Source organism: Cutaneotrichosporon oleaginosum, assembly GCF_008065305.1.
Source record: "Cutaneotrichosporon oleaginosum strain ATCC 20508 chromosome Unknown ATCC20508_contig05, whole genome shotgun sequence".
NCBI lineage: Eukaryota > Fungi > Basidiomycota > Tremellomycetes > Trichosporonales > Trichosporonaceae > Cutaneotrichosporon > Cutaneotrichosporon oleaginosum.
The window spans coordinates 2,075,055-2,090,066 of record NW_027072174.1 but is presented as its reverse complement, the minus strand read 5'-3'; the positions used below and the strand labels follow the sequence as shown (position 1 = coordinate 2,090,066).

General features: G+C 61.1%; 10 protein-coding genes across 10 annotated transcripts; 3 read left to right on the top strand and 7 right to left on the bottom strand.

Moving 5' to 3' along the window:
* COLE_06357 (uncharacterized protein) lies at positions 1–306 on the bottom strand (the record flags this gene model as incomplete). The annotated part of the gene is made up of 1 exon (XM_018424211.2): positions 1–306. The coding sequence occupies one exon, from the start codon at positions 304–306 to the stop codon at positions 1–3; it is 306 nt and encodes a 101-aa protein (XP_018276158.1).
* Positions 307–745: 439 nt separating this feature from the next.
* COLE_06356 (uncharacterized protein) lies at positions 746–1,333 on the bottom strand (the record flags this gene model as incomplete). Its single annotated transcript, XM_018424880.1, has 1 exon — positions 746–1,333. The coding sequence occupies one exon, from the start codon at positions 1,331–1,333 to the stop codon at positions 746–748; it is 588 nt and encodes a 195-aa protein (XP_018276159.1).
* A 530-nt stretch (positions 1,334–1,863) lies between these two features.
* COLE_06355 (uncharacterized protein) lies at positions 1,864–3,078 on the bottom strand (the record flags this gene model as incomplete). The annotated part of the gene is made up of 1 exon (XM_018426951.2): positions 1,864–3,078. One exon carries the CDS (start codon positions 3,076–3,078, stop codon positions 1,864–1,866), a length of 1,215 nt encoding a protein of 404 aa, XP_018276160.1.
* A 615-nt stretch (positions 3,079–3,693) lies between these two features.
* COLE_06354 (uncharacterized protein) lies at positions 3,694–5,366 on the bottom strand (the record flags this gene model as incomplete). Its single annotated transcript, XM_018424212.2, has 5 exons — positions 3,694–4,126; positions 4,184–4,524; positions 4,600–4,977; positions 5,019–5,224; positions 5,309–5,366. The coding sequence occupies 5 exons, from the start codon at positions 5,364–5,366 to the stop codon at positions 3,694–3,696; spliced, it is 1,416 nt and encodes a 471-aa protein (XP_018276161.1).
* An 880-nt stretch (positions 5,367–6,246) lies between these two features.
* Positions 6,247–7,009, top strand: COLE_06353 (uncharacterized protein; the record flags this gene model as incomplete). Its single annotated transcript, XM_018425559.1, has 4 exons — positions 6,247–6,384; positions 6,422–6,490; positions 6,615–6,879; positions 6,915–7,009. 4 exons carry the CDS (start codon positions 6,247–6,249, stop codon positions 7,007–7,009), a joined length of 567 nt encoding a protein of 188 aa, XP_018276162.1.
* Positions 7,010–7,117: 108 nt separating this feature from the next.
* Positions 7,118–7,954, bottom strand: COLE_06352 (uncharacterized protein; the record flags this gene model as incomplete). Its single annotated transcript, XM_018419783.2, has 5 exons — positions 7,118–7,267; positions 7,358–7,583; positions 7,633–7,705; positions 7,752–7,828; positions 7,902–7,954. 5 exons carry the CDS (start codon positions 7,952–7,954, stop codon positions 7,118–7,120), a joined length of 579 nt encoding a protein of 192 aa, XP_018276163.1.
* Positions 7,955–8,552: 598 nt separating this feature from the next.
* On the top strand, positions 8,553–10,160 carry COLE_06351 (uncharacterized protein; the record flags this gene model as incomplete). The annotated part of the gene is made up of 5 exons (XM_018420980.2): positions 8,553–8,719; positions 8,909–9,127; positions 9,200–9,448; positions 9,586–9,793; positions 9,849–10,160. The coding sequence occupies 5 exons, from the start codon at positions 8,553–8,555 to the stop codon at positions 10,158–10,160; spliced, it is 1,155 nt and encodes a 384-aa protein (XP_018276164.1).
* Positions 10,161–10,257: 97 nt separating this feature from the next.
* On the bottom strand, positions 10,258–10,821 carry COLE_06350 (uncharacterized protein; the record flags this gene model as incomplete). The annotated part of the gene is made up of 3 exons (XM_018420518.1): positions 10,258–10,343; positions 10,432–10,538; positions 10,739–10,821. The coding sequence occupies 3 exons, from the start codon at positions 10,819–10,821 to the stop codon at positions 10,258–10,260; spliced, it is 276 nt and encodes a 91-aa protein (XP_018276165.1).
* Positions 10,822–11,251: 430 nt separating this feature from the next.
* COLE_06349 (40S ribosomal protein RACK1) lies at positions 11,252–12,526 on the top strand (the record flags this gene model as incomplete). Its single annotated transcript, XM_018424213.2, has 4 exons — positions 11,252–11,360; positions 11,417–11,636; positions 11,775–11,970; positions 12,107–12,526. 4 exons carry the CDS (start codon positions 11,252–11,254, stop codon positions 12,524–12,526), a joined length of 945 nt encoding a protein of 314 aa, XP_018276166.1.
* A 353-nt stretch (positions 12,527–12,879) lies between these two features.
* COLE_06348 (uncharacterized protein) lies at positions 12,880–14,461 on the bottom strand (the record flags this gene model as incomplete). Its single annotated transcript, XM_018426952.1, has 3 exons — positions 12,880–13,178; positions 13,223–13,851; positions 13,887–14,461. 3 exons carry the CDS (start codon positions 14,459–14,461, stop codon positions 12,880–12,882), a joined length of 1,503 nt encoding a protein of 500 aa, XP_018276167.1.
* Between the last annotated feature and the right edge of the window lie 551 nt (positions 14,462–15,012).

The window sequence follows — 15,012 nt, the reverse complement described above, 5'->3', positions numbered from 1 at the left end:
TCATTGACGGCATCGTCGACAGCTGCCGGACTCGAGTACCTCACCCCACTGGGTGAGTCTCTCGCCACGACAGACACGGCTGATGACACCTGTGAGGATCTGGATGTCAACGAGGCAACGCTGGAGGAGCACCCACACTGTCGTCCACCACAATGCGAAGAAGTGGAGTTTCGGGCTGGTGTCCTGGGTAAAGGCGGTCGAATGGGGCTGTGTACACCTTGGTTGAACGAGGATCAGCCTTGGAATTTTTAACGACGCCGTGTCGTGCGCGCTTGGCTCGAAGAAGCGTGCTGCTGCTCCGGGCATGCTCCTTATGTGCGGCCTTGACAGCATCCTTGGAGAGAGTGGGGAAGGTACTAAACCGCGGCGGAAGGGCAAAATGAGCAGGGGGAGGAAGCGAAAAGGGGGGAGGCGACTGGGATAACGCCGCAGGGGGGAGGATGTAGTTAAGGGGGGTGGGGAGAGGCTGGAAGGAGTCGCTCATGGCTGGAAGCAGCGTTGGCAGTGTTGAGTATTGAAATGGAGATGAGAAAGAGGATGTTGCAACAGAGTACGGGAGTACCAGATGAACATTTCCCTCTCTCCGGGGATGCTCACAAGATGGCAGTTGCATGTATGCCATTGTGAGGCCAGGTGAACTTGACCTTCCTTACGGCGCCACGCTGTCCATATTCCGCTCACAAATCCATTAATTCACTAATTCATGAAAACGATCATTGCTATATCTACCCCCCTCCTCGCTCCATCATTGCATCCACCCCACTACGTCCTGCATCTTGGTCGCGAGAGCGCGGCCCACCGTCTCCTCCGCCTCCATCTCCTCGACGCACGCGCACTTGCACGCGCCGCACCGCTTGGCGGGATCGAGCGCAGCCCACGCATCGTGGATCGCGCCGAGGAGGTGCTGCGCCTTGCGCGGGTTCATGTGCTTGAAGGGAGGCAGGGCGCCAAAGTCCGCCGCGACGACGTCGTAGCCCCGGATGTACAGACGCGCGTCGATGTCCTCGAGGAATGCGGCGGGGAGGGCTCTGTCCGGCGAGCGGAGGAGGAGGAGAAACGCTGCCGCGTGTATCGCCGCGGGATCCGACCAGGCGCTGGGAGAGCGGGTGGGCGAGGTGTTCGCGATCGCCGTGGTGGGCGCGATCGCCGTGGTGGGTGCGACCGGCGTCGAGGGCGCGATCGGCGCTGTCGGCGTGGTGTGCGCAACGGGTGCCGGAGGAGGCGGAGCAGACCGCGGACGGGCGACCATGTATTGGCGCTGCCACGAGTTCGTTGGGAGCGGGTACGCCTTGTGGCGCGGCGCGTCCGAGGGTTGGGTGCAGAGAGGGGCCATATTTGTGTGGGCTAGTTTGGCGGGTAGGTGTGACGGACATCCAAGGAGAGCTGCTTATAAGCCATTCTTGAGGGAGTGGAGTATGAGAAATGGACTGCTACGAGGCGAGAGGCATGAGGTGCGAGGTGGGACAAGGTGTTTTGCGAGGCGAGCTGTTTGAGTTGATATGGAGTGGTGGTTGTAAATTGGCGGGAGTGATGAGGGCACAGAGCAAGAGCAAGAGCGCATGCATTGCCTGATCATTGATCACGCATTTGTTCCGCACCAAGACGTCGACACTGAAGTCATCTGTATTGTTTAAGCGTAAGGTCGCTGACTCCATTGTGGCAAAAGGTTTGTGGCAAAATGTGGCAGACAACAGCAAGTCTGAATTTGGCCTGCAAACAACAGCGTACCGAAAAGTCTGCGCACTTCCTGATTCATTGGTATATGATTTGCTATTCTACAACCGGATAATCGATCCAAGGTATGTGTAAGGTATGGTGTACTGCTACTACGAGGACTCCCATTTCCTGCCGTGCGAAGAACTGTTAGACCCGCTGGCCCCGCCCGCTCGTGCGGCTCTTGAGCTTGGCGAACGACTCCTCCAAGCGCCACTTGAGCTTGGAGCCCTTGTGTGTGGCCGCGTGCGTCGTGCTCTTGCACCACCACGCGCTCTTGGTCAGCGCTTTCTTGTCCTGCTTGTGCTCGCGCTCGAGTGCGGTCTCGTCGCTCGCCACGCTGTCGGTGGGGATGGCGCTCTCATTCTGGTCGGAGTGGGTGGAGAGGTCAGGGTCGAAGAGCATGAGTGGCACCGAGGTCTCCGTGTCCCATCGGGTCAGGGTGATGGCGGGAAGGGAGGTGAGGGCAGGCAGGACGTACGGGATGTCCGTGTCGTCCGGAATGGTGGGGAGGGACGAGCGTCTGCTCACCGTCGAAGAGCGCGACTTGGTGGAGCGTGACTTGAGAGTGGGCCACTTGAGAGAGGGGGTCTTGGCAGTGAGGGCCTTGCGCGTGGCGGGCTTGGTGGGCTCGGTGGGCGCGGTGACGGCCCGAGACGACTCGTTGGAGCAGATGCTAGCGTTGCTGGACGACCGGCTGCCGCACCCGACGATGTTGGTGGCGGTCGCCTCTGCGAGGTCCTCCTTGAGGTCGTTGTCGCGAATGAGTACCGGCTCCGCCTTGTCGGCATGGTACAGCTCGATGAGTTGCCACTCGTCGGCTTCGCGAGTGTCCTCGGCCTTGAAGGCCTCGGTGTCAGAGATGGCCACAGCCTCGGAGGGGGCCTCGGCCTCCTCCTTGATCTCCATGATCTCCTCGATCTCCTCCTCCTCCTCGATTTCCTCCTCCTTAATGTCCTCCTCCTCGACCGCCTCCTTCTCCTCCACCTCCACCTCGTCACCCTCCGCCTCCGCCTCCGCCTCGTCACCCTCCACCTCCTCAACACTCACAAGCCCCTCGCCCTCCTCCGCGATCGTCGCCAACCCGACCTCCACCCCCTCCGCGTCCTCACAGAACGAGAGATAGACCCCCAACGCCTCTTCTGCACTCACACACGGGCTGAGAAGAATGTCCGTGAGAGGCGGCGACGGCGAGAAGTCGCCAAAGACCTCGAACCACGCCTCCTCGAGCGCGCAGAACAGCTGGCGCACCATGCGGCGCGGCTGTTTGTTCAGCTCGCTCATGGTGGGCAGGGTGGACGCGGGCATGTCGAGCGGCAGCGCGGCCTCGAGGCGCTCCAGGAAACGGTCGTTGAGCTGGCCCATTGGGTGTGGGTGTGAAGTTGTGTGGAAGTGAAGTCGTGTGAGAGTGAAGTGGGGTGAGAGCGAAGTTGTCTGTGAGAGTGAAGATGTGCGTGAATGAAGCTGTGTGGGAGTAAGTGTGCGTGTGGAATTGGAGGGGGGGGGAGGGGGATGATGATGGACGAGCGGCTTGTATACCTTTCGCGCTGGGGGCGGGAGGCCGCCAAACATGTACAGAGACATCTCGCCCCGTGTTTACGAGCACACATGTCCCACCATTTGTGTGTGTTGTCACCTTATCCCACCATCGGACATCACCTGCCTTCCCAGCGCGCGCCGCGCGTTCTCACCGGGCCGTGGGCGCGGGCTGTCGACCGCAGCCGCTCTCCCGCCTGCCTGCCCACGTCCCACCGCCGCAAGGCTGCCGATTGGAGGCCCGCACCATCCGTTCGTCTCGGAAAGTGGGGGAACCACACACTCCCATCTGTGATCAGCCATCAGTAGTTGCCGGTCAGCCATCCCCTTCAGATCTGGGGTCAGAATCAGTAGACACGCACCCACCCCTCCCATCTCCATCTCCCCCGCCATGTCACATCTGCATCACCGAGGTATCTAACACCCCCACCGCGAGCCGAGATCCTAGAGCATGAACGTAAGCGGCTGCTCCATGTACCCCTTGAACGCGTTAAGCCAGCGGGATGCGACGGCGCCGTCGACGGTCCGGTGGTCGCTCGACAGCGTGACGTTCATAACATTGACGACCTTGAACCCCTTCTCCTCCTCAGGCGCTGGTACGAGCTTCTGCGTCGTCGCGCCAACAGCAAGGATGCACGATTGCGGGGGGTTGATGATGGCCGTAAAGTGAGAGACACCGTACATGCCGAGGTTGGAAATGGTGAACGAGCCGCCCTGGTACTCTTCAGGCTTGAGCTTGCCGTCGCGCGCCTTGGTGGCCAATGCCTTGGTCTCGGCGCTGATGGTCGCGAGGCCCTTGGACCCGGCGTCCTTGACGATGGGGGTGATCAGACCCGTGGGGGTGGCCACGGCGACGGAGATGTCGGCCTTCTTGTAACTGGAGTCAGCCATGATTGCTCAATTAGCCTCGGTGGCTGCTCTCTCCCACACTCACGTCCGGATAGTCTCTCCCAGCCATGCCGAGTTCGCCTCTGGCACGTCGCCGAGAGCAAGGGCCGACGCCTTGACGATAAAGTCGTTAACCGAGAGCCTTGACTTGCCCTCGCTCGCCTTGTTGAACACCTGGCGAAGCTTAAGTAGACGGTCCATGTTGATCTCCACGGTGACGTAGTAGTGAGGCACCTGCTGCTTGCTCTCGGTCAGGCGTTGGCCGATAACCCTCCGCATGTTGGAGACGGGCACCTCGTCAAACTCGGCAGCTGCGGGGGCAGCTGAAGCCGCGGCAGGAGCAGCAGCCGCTGGGGCGGCAGCACCCTTGTAGCCCTCAACGTCGGACTAGAGCATGAGCAAAAGATCGGACTGTAGATCGGGGCGAGCTCAGGCAAACGCCCCGGCAGCGTGGTGACTCACCTTCTGGATAAGGCCGTCCGGGCCGGTACCCTTGACCTGGCCCAATGGAATGCCCTTCTCAAGCGCAATCTTGCGAGCGATGGGGGTCGCGAAGAACTTGGGCTTGTCGGCGCCCTGGGGAGCCTTGACCGGGGTGCCTTGGCTGACCTGGGCGTCGCCCTTGGCAACAGGCTTGTCCTCTGGAACGTCCTTCTTCGGCGCCTCCTCCTTCTTCGCCTCGTCCTTCTTGGAGGCGGGTGCGTCGTCCTCGTGCGGAATGGCAGGTGCGGCGTCGTCGCCCTCGCTCGCCAGCTTGTCTGCCCCTGAGAGGTCGTCGCCTTCCTCAGCAATGATAGCGATAGTGCTTCCGACCTGGATGCCCTTGGAGCCGTCCTGCTTCTGTCCCGTTAGCGCACGCCGTTGGAGCCAGAGTGACTCACAAGAATCTTGGCCAGCACACCATCGTCCTGCGCCTCGACATCGATTGTAGCCTTGTCCGTCTCAATCTCAAGAAGCACGTCGCCGGCAGCGAAGGTCTCGCCCTCCTTCTTCTTCCAGGCCGCGATGCCGCCTTCGGTCATGGTTGGCGACATGGCGGGCATCTTAAACTTCTCGAGGGCGGCCACGGCAGCCGACGCGTGAAGGTCTAGTGTGAGCTGGGTTCGAGATGCGGTGCGGATTGGAATGGGTGTGCGATTTGGAACACGATGGCATAATGATGTTTACTCACTGCGAGCATAGGCAGAGGAGATGGCTGTACGCCGTGCGACGGTGGCCAAGCGGAGCATGGTGAGTTTGGGGAGGAGATGAGAAAGCCGGAGTGAATGAGAATGAGAGGATTGAAAGAGGAGCGAGAGATTGAGAGACATCACATGGCATGGCATGGCTTGTGGGGTGAGGCAAGGCGACGGTGACGGTGACGGCGGCGCGGTGGGGCGGCAAGCGGATGCGGATTGCCGCACGCCCACCCTGCAGAGTGACGATTTGCCGTGCCGGGCCGTTTCACCCCGCTGGCCGCTGGAGCTTGCCGCCGGCACTGGCTCCCGCACTCGCATGCCACTGCCGCACGAAATGCCGAACGTGGCACTCACTGGGAACTGCATCCCACGATTTCGATTACAGTTGACAATCCTCATTGGCCTCTATCCCTTTTCCAACTCCCGTCCTCCGTCCTCCGTCCTCCGTCCTCCATCCTCTGTGCAGCCGCTTACCCCGTCGCTTACCCCGTCCGTCACCACCGGATTAGTGGGCACTACTACAACTACTACGCAGTAATTCATGTAATGATCTCTCCCACAACACGCATGCTCTCCTCGGTGGTGGAGGTTGGTGTGCTTGTAATCTTGACCCATCTGGCGCGCGGATGACAGCCGTCTCTTCTGGCTCATCTCTTTGCGCGTGTATTGGGCGTCATGTCTCAACGGTTCGAGGATGGAGCATATACAGTATGAACGGTGAATCCATGGATGCATGGGCTGACATGTAGACATGACATGTGCTAGGCGTTCTGTTCAGTCTCGCCTGCATCGTCATGGCACAGTGACGGAATCAAATCATACCTCTGATTCTTCCTCACACTCACAACTTTGTGGGTGGAGGCCCTCCACCTCTGCACCACCCCATTCTCCTCTCCTCTCCTCTCCTCTCCTCTCCTCCCTCTCCTCCACCATGTCTCTCGTACTCCCCGGTCAGCCCCTCCCAGCAGCCTTCAACACCACCCCTTTGCCATCCTGCGGCGTCGGATGCTACGAGCATGACGGCCGCATTCTCGCCTCCGTCGTCGGCAGGCCAGTGCGCGATGGTTCGGTGCGTCCTTCCTCGAGATTGTGCCAGCTGACAACAGACTGTTAGTGTTATTGGGAAACACGACGCCGGCGCCGTGCCCGATATCGGTGCGATTGTGACTGGCCAGGTAAGTGTCGCCTGCGCGTCTCCTTCTCCGAGCCGCGTCTCTTCTCGCTTCACGCCATCATCGCCTGGATGATGATTTAATCGCCCGCGTCGCTGCCACCTTCCCTCCCGGCCACTGACCCCAGGTCTCCCGCCTCTCCCCAACTCAAGCAACCATCATTATTCAAATCGTCAACGACCGCCCCGTCGCCGAGTCAACCGAAGAGACCACCGGCGTCGTGCGGGTCTCCGACATCAGGTTGACGGAACGCGACAAGGTCCGTATGGCCGATTGCTTCCGTCTCGGTGACATTGTCAAGGCAAAAGTCATGTCCCTCGGTGATGCGCGCAGCTACTACCTCTCCACAGCGGCGAACGAGCTTGGCGTGGTGTATGCAACATCCGAAGATGGTGAGTTTCGCCTGTGCAATGCAAGCTGATGCCAGGCAACCCCCTCTTGCCCATTTCGTATCAGGAGATGGAGGATCCAGTAACGGGGCGCACAGAGAAGCGCAAGGTCGCCAAGCCGGAGGGAGTGTAATCGGCGTCAGTTGCAAAGGTTGAGCTAAGCCAGCTGAGCGTTGTTGTTGCAGCCCCGATCTAGAGGACAGGATAGGATACCACTATGCATGTACAATAGCCAGCAGCACTAGTCCTCGCGATCGAGGAAGGCTGCGCCCGAGTCGTTGGCGATCTTGCGGTTGAAGTTGTCAAACCACCGCTGGAAAACGGAGAGTGGGATTGGCGTCTCCGGCGTGAGCTTGACGTCGCCGCCGAAAGAGTGGAGGTAGTTGAAGAGCTGGTGTCAGGCGTGTCAGACAGGGAGGTTGGGTCATGGGAGGAGTCGTGGATGAAAAGAGCAGCTTTCCTCATTCGGGCACACACTCACGTTCTTGACGATCTTTTGCGCGACCAAGCCCACGTCAACGCGCTGCGCAACCTCGCGTCCCTTGCCCGTCTTCTCAGCGCTGGCCTGCGCGGCAGTCTCGACCGCGCCAATTGTCGCAACCTCGATGCCGATCTGTGCGGGCGCGTTCGCGACCGTCCCCGGCGCCACGCCTGGCGGGAGGTGTCCGCGCACCTTGTAAATCGCCGATGGGCGCGCATTAGTCAGGCTGGTGTAAGCGGAGCTGGTTCGGCAGCCCCCGCGACTAGGCCACTCACGTCCCAAGCAGGAAGTACTCGCCGCCCGGCCAAGCGAAGTGCACCGTTGCGCCATACCCCTCTGGAAAGGGCACTGCCGTCAGCCACACCCCGAGGAGGAGAAGGAGGAGGAGACGCACTCTCGCCCGTGAGGAATACCGTGAGGTAGTTGATATCGTATGGTCTTTCGAGAGTGAACACGAAGTGTGTGTCGTCGCTAGCGTGAGCTCGCTGCTCGCCCGCCGTTCACTGCACCCATGCAATGGAGATAGGGTGAAAGAAGCACTCACATCCGCTGCATGTTGGTTTGGACCAGGCGGCCCGCGACGATGGCCCCGAACATTGTGATGTGTTGAGAGCTGCGGAGGTCGGAAGTGAAGTGTGGAATTCCACAATGCGATCCGAGCTGACATCATGTTACCGACCCTGCCGCGGGGGCGGACGCGGCGACGCGACTGTGGCTGCCATACACCGCCGACGATCGACGAGGAGCCCGACGGCCGCCAAATGCAAGGTGCACCCGATGCGCCGAGGAGGTACGAGGCCGCCGGGCAACGTCTTGCCAGCTTGCAACCTTGCATGCTTGAGACTGAGCCGCATCCGAACAGTGGCCGGTGGCTGCGGGAATGACGATCGTCCACGCGTCCAGCTGTGTTCCCGCATGCCCGCAGCATTCATCATCCATCTCTCCATCGCACCTTGCCTCCCACCTCCGGCCGCCGACGCGTCGCATCGGTCCCCGTCGCTCCGTTCGTTTCGCCACCCATCACTCGCATTAGTCGTCTAGTTAGCGACTCGCGCCCCACTTTGCCCCTGCATCATCCCCACACCTGCGTTCATCACACTCCCACTATCCCACTTGGACACTGTCCACTCCCCTTCCTCCCCCGAAACCAACGACCACCAACAACAACAGCCAACCTAGTCTTTCTCCAAGCACGATGGGCTTCCAGTCTGATATCCGCGACGCGCTGCTCTCACAGCCGAAGAGCTTCAAGAAGAAGAAGGAGTACACCCTCCTCGAGGTGCTGGGGCGCGGCGGCTTCGGCAAGGTCGTCCGCGCCAAATGGAGTCCGCCGGCAGGCGAGAAGAAGGAGGTCGCATTGAAGTGAGTGAGGAGGGAGCGGCACTGGGCGGACTGATCAACGTGATAGCGGCGTGCGTGGGTGGCAAGGAGGTGCGGAACGCTCGCCGCAGCTGCACATTCTACCTTCCATCTCCCAAGTGCCCCGCCCCTCCCCTCCCCTCCCCCTCCCGCCACCCTCTCCGCGTCTCTGCGCAGCCTCTCTAACTCCAGGATCATACCCAAGAAGCTTGTCAAGGACCCGTCGACAGTGATGGACGAGATTAACGTCCTCAAGGACCTGGACAATGACCATATCGTGCACGTCTGGGACCACTTCGAGTCGCGCGACAAGTACTACATCGCGTTCGAGTTGGCCGTCGGCGGAGAACTCTTTGAGCGGATCACGAAGGTCGGGCGCTTCACGGAAAACGACGCCGCAGAGTGTATCCGGTGAGTACCGCGTCTGCTCTGCGCACAGGCCGGCGCGGCTCCGCGACAATACGAGCGGCGCGCTGACCGCAGACAAGTTCTCGAGGCTACGCGATACCTCCACTCCCGCAACATCGTGCATCGCGACCTCAAGCCCGAGAACATTCTGTACAAGACGCAGGCGGCCGACTCTCCGATCGTCATCGCGGACTTCGGGATCGCCAAGCACCTCGAGACGGACGGAGAGGAGGTCACGAGCATGGCGGGCAGCATCGGATACGCCGCACCAGAGGTGCTGCTCGGAAGGCCGCATGGGCTTAAGGTGGACATGTGGAGTATTGGGTGAGTGATCTGCCAGCAGTGTTGAACGCGGGCCGGACGGAAACCTGGGCGCAGTTCCCGCTAGCAGCTGGCGAGCCCCACCTTCCAACTTCCCTCGCTGCACTCGCTTCCTCAACTCTCTCAAACACTGACCCCAGCGTCATCTGCTACACTCTCCTCTGCGGCTACTCCCCATTCCGTTCCGATGACAAGGAGCAGCTCATCCGCGAGACGACCCGGGGCAAGGTAGTCTTCCACGAACGCTTCTGGAAGCACGTCAGTGAGACGGCCCGCGACTTTATCCGCAAGCTCCTTGTCGTGGACCCCAAAGGCCGTCTGTCTGCAAGTGAGGCGCTCGCGCACCCGGTACGTTGGCCTGACTCGCCCGTCCAGTCCCATCTACCCTATCGCTGACACGCAGTGGATGGCCGGCTCCAGCGGCGACGGCACCGATCTCTCCGGGAACATCAGGGACAACTTCAACCCCCGCAAGAAGTGGGCGAACGCGGTGCGCGTTATCAGCGCCACCCGCAAGTTCCAGAAAGCTGGCAGCGGTGCGCCGACGCCTTTGGACAGTGATGAGAGCGACGGGGGGTTCAAGACGGCCGAGTCGGATGACGAGTTGCCAGTGTACAAAACGAAGGAGAGTCTCTCGAGTGTAGCTGGGGCGCTCAAGACAAAGAGCGCAACGGAGGAGGTAGAGAAGGACGTCAAGTCGCTGCGAATTGAGTAACATCCTGTCGTCACCCCCCTCCCGCCCCTTGTCCCCTGGCCGTAGACCTGTCCACGAACACAATGCCAATGTATCAGTATGCTACCTTCTGCATCATCTACTGGCCGGCGAGCTTGGTGAGCGCGGCCGCGACGTCCTTTTCGGAGAGGTTCTCGAGGCCTGTCTGCGCCTCAACGCCGCGGTCTTGGGTCAGCGCTGGGGGAGGGTAGGAGGAAGCGATGCGGAACGCTGCTGCATTCTCCGACAGGCTGCCTCCAGACAAAGCACTCACCGAAGCGTACAAATGCGCGCGGTGCCACACCCTGCGCCTCGCGGACGAGGACCTTGACGTCGGGGTTGGACGACTTGAGCGCGGGGTACGACGACTTGATGAATTGCCTGTGGTCAGCTAGGGGTGTTCACGGGAACACGGAGGGCGCAGCGGCAAAGCAAGGAGGGCGACCGGCGAAGGCGAAGATGCTGGCGACCCAGCAGCGATGCTTGCGCTCATGTGCTCAGAGCTTGCCAGCAACAGATCCAGCACACTCCTGCGCGCCTTCGTCCGCGCGCGCCCGCCGCCTGCCGCTCGCTTGACTCACCGCACACCAGCCGACGCGGCCGAGTTCTGGCAGAGGTGGAGACGGAGCTCCTTGACGGCCTTGGGGAGCTGCTTGAAGGACATGGCGGGGTGGATGAGACCGAAGTGTCGAATGCGCGGATCGTCAATGGACGGCGATGGAGGAGAGGAGGGCGGAAGCAGAGCCACGCGGATGGAAAGCCATGCGAAGATGAGAATGGCAGCCGTGGGAAAGTAGACTGGGCGGTTGGCAATTACCCCGCATCACCCCCGCAACCTCAAAATCGAGGCACTCCAGCGGCACAAGTGGGGCAGGCAGTTTGGCCCTGATTTTCCGTCCTCTTTTCGTCAATTTATCCCACTCCTTTTGTAATGCGCTAATGGTGACACACTAATCTCTCGTGCCCCCATTGCAATAGCGGGAGCAAAATCTCGACGGGCGTCCAAACTGCCCTCGTCGCTGTCGACTCTCGTCTTGTCGTTCTCTCGTTCTGTCCTCCAACTCCTCCTCACCACCAAAAAACCAGCAGCAAAAATGGGCGAGCCTCTCGCGTTCAAGGGATCTCTTGCCGGCCACTCGGGCTGGGTCACCGCCATCGCCACCTCGTCCGAGAACCCGGACATGATCCTCACCTCGTCGCGTGGTGAGTAGCGGGCGTGGAGACGGGCGAAAACTTTGAGGGAATACGCTGACGGCAAGACAAGACCATCATCGTCTGGCAGCTCTCGCGTGATGAGTCGTCGTTCGGCTTCCCCAAGAAGATCCTCCACGGCCACAACCACTTCGTCTCGGACGTTGTCATCTCGTCGGACGGCCAGTTCGCCCTCTCGTCGTCGTGGGACAAGACCCTCCGCCTCTGGGACCTCAACACCGGCCTGACCACCCGCAAGTTTGTCGGCCACACCGGCGACGTCCTCTCGTGAGTATTCCCGGCACCAGCAACAGCAACATGATGCGATCTCTATATTTGCTACTTCAGAGGGCTTGCCCGATGAGACCAACTTTCCACCAAGATCTCTGATCCTCCCGCCGTGTCGTGAGATGCGCTGACACGCAGCGTCTCGTTCTCGGCCGACAACCGCCAGATCGTCTCGGCTTCGCGTGACCGCACCATCAAGCTCTGGAACACCCTCGGCGAGTGCAAGTTCAACATTGTTGACGACGGCCACTCGGAGTGGGTCTCGTGCGTCCGCTTCTCGCCCAACCCCGTCATCCCCGTTATTGTCTCGGCCGGCTGGGACAAGGTCGTCAAGGTAAGTCGCCCCGCGCCCCCCGACATGATGTTATCGATATATTTGCTACTTCAGAGGGCTTGCCCAATGAGACAACATATCCACCAAGATCTCTGATCCTCCTTTTTCTCCGTATCTGGGACAGCGCTAACCCAAGGTCTGGGAGCTCTCGAAGTGCAAGCTCAAGACCAACCACTTCGGCCACACCGGCTACATCAACACCCTCGCCGTTTCGCCCGACGGCTCGCTCGCCGCCTCGGGCGGCAAGGACGGCATCGTCATGCTCTGGGACCTCAACGACGGCAAGCACCTCTACTCGCTCGAGGCCGGCGACATCATCAACTCGCTCGTCTTCTCGCCCAACCGCTACTGGCTCTGCGCCGCCACCTCGACCTCGATCAAGATCTTCGACCTCGAGTCCAAGTCGATCGTCGACGACCTCAAGCCCGACTTCAACGAGCTCTCCGACAAGGCCCGCAAGCCCGAGGCCATGTCCCTCGCCTGGTCGGCCGACGGCCAGACCCTCTTCGCCGGCTACACCGACAACCTCATCCGCGTCTGGGTCGTCACTGTCTAAGCTGATAGTGTATGCAGGGATCTGGGTAGTTGATGCAGACATAGATACAGATGGGGTTGAGTGAAGCGAGGCCCCCTGCTGAGTGAGGGCAGGGGTTACGAGGGTGTGGGTGCGAAGCGCAGCGTGGAGGGTGCAAAAGGTAGCGACAAGCGCAGTGTGTGTCACTTCCAAGGTCACGACTGTGTCGGAGGCAGACAGTGGCAAAGTCGAGACTCTGTTGTGCCGCTGAGTACGAGACCAAAGTCCAAATCGCGGACACACAACGGACACTGCACCAAACAATCGCATGCATCAAGCCATTATCATTATATATTCAGACCACGCCTCGCTGCGCCCTGGCGCCCTCAACGCGTTCAATTAGCCTCACGGCTCACGGCGCCGCGGTAGGCTGCGCTCTTAATCAGCTCGCGCTCCTGCTCGTATCTATCCTGCGGGCTGAGGACCGAGGGCACGGACGGAGCCGCAGCCGAAGCGACGGAGACTGGGGCTGCGCTGGTGGGGGCGGGAGCGGGGGCGGGGGCGGGCACCTCACGCATAGGCGAAGTAGCCGCAAGCGCGGCGCTCCACCCCTCGTCGTAGTTGGGCGGGAAGACGGGAACAGTGCCGGCGTCCGTGTCGTTGAGGGGGACTTCGGGCTTGGGGTCTTCGGGTGCTGTGGTGAGTACTCGGGCACAAAAGCCATGTCAGGGGACTTACACACGGCGGCCTTGCGCTTCTTGATGCGCCAGAAGACGAGGGCGGCGGCGACGATCAGAATGAAGCCAAGTACGCCACCGACGGCCGCGCCGGCAATCACGCCCTTGAACACGCGGTTCTCGTGCGCGCCCACAGGCCAGAGCTCGAACGCGTGGATGTCGAACCAGAGGTATGTCGTGTCGCCACCCGTGCTGCCGAGGTTGGTGAGGGACACGGCGTACGCTTCGCGCGGGTCCAGCGCGGCGGCGTAGAACGTGGTGTTCGGCGTGTTCCACGACACGCTCGTGTCGTGGTACTCGGTGCCGATGCGGCCGGGGGGCGCGGGTGTGATGTCTACGCGGAACGTGCCGTGGTTCCAGCCGCTGGTGCCGTTGATGCGCAGGAAGCGGTGGCCGCGCGGCACCGGGAGTGAGAGGCGCGCATTGCTCTCCCACGTCCCCATGCGCGTGTAGTTCTTGTTTGGCTGCTTGCTGTCCCAGCCCACCGCGTTGCCGGGCACCCAGTTCTGCTCGAGCACCATGGGCACGTCCGGGTTCTTCATTGCGTACGGGTGCGGCTCGGATGTGTTGGTCGGCAGGGCGAGGTTGAGGATTGTCGGATTCGCGGCGGAGAAAGCAATGTTGTCGGCGCTGGAGTTAGTAGTGCGACAAAGATGAAGGCTCACCTTCCGTCAAGGTCCATGTATACGACCATGTGCGTGAACGCGACGTTGCCCCAGAGCGGAACGAGGCCGACAGTGTGGTTGCCAAGCAGGAACTTGGCCTCACCGAGCTTGACGGGCTTGTCCGAGTCATACTCGCCATTGACCGTGCCCGAGGCCTGCATAACGGTATTGTTCCAGTTGTCGAGGACGGCGGCGCCGCCCTGCTGCTCCGGCCCACCCGGCGCACCCCAGTATCCCCAGAACTCGATGCCTGTACCGTAGAAGTTGAAGTCGGCGCGCGCCGGGCAGTCTTTGCCACCACACTTGTACTTGGGTCCGCTCGCGACCGTCGTGTTGGGTGCCGCGAATTCGTCCATTCGCACGATGCGGTAGCCTTCGCCCCACCCGACATTGTCGGTGCCGTTCACCCACGACGTCCAGGGCGTGTTGGCGAACGTCGCGTTCCAGGTGTTGCGCGCGACACCAGGATAGTGCGGCGTGTACTTGATAGCGGAGGTGAAGGCGTCCATGTGGATTGGGAAGGGGGTGGCCGTGGCAAGAGCCACTAGGGCCAGAAAGACCAGAAGAGGGAGCATTGTGGTGCTTGTATCACCAAGATGAGGAGGAGGGTGGAGAGGAGATGTCCACGGTGAGTCGTGGTAATACCCAAGACGAGGAGGCTGTGCGAGAGAAAAGTGAGTGATGAGCAAGTGAGAGGTGGTCAGTCGCGAGACAATAAGTGGGGAAAATGAGACGAGGCCTGAGACGCAGACTCTTGCCAAGAGCACACCTCCGCACACACCGGGAACATGCCGGGCAAGGGGGGGCACCACCCGCCTCGGATGTCAGAAGGTGCGCGCCGCACAGTCCGCCGAGTGCCAACTTCATGCCCGGTTTCACGGAGTGGGCTGCGGGCCTCGGTAAGCGCGAGGACTCGAGCAAGGCCGCAGCTGGAAGAACGGAGGCATAGATCTGTTGCACCCCAGTTGAGTTTGACGCCGACGGGTGCGGAGGTCTGTGCGCACGAGCTCAGTCCACCGACCAGGCACGACGGCGCTGAGTGTGTGAGACACATCGATGAAGGGTCAGAAGTCAAAGGAGGACAAACAGTTGCACACAGTTGCACATTGAGTACATGCTCGGAGTA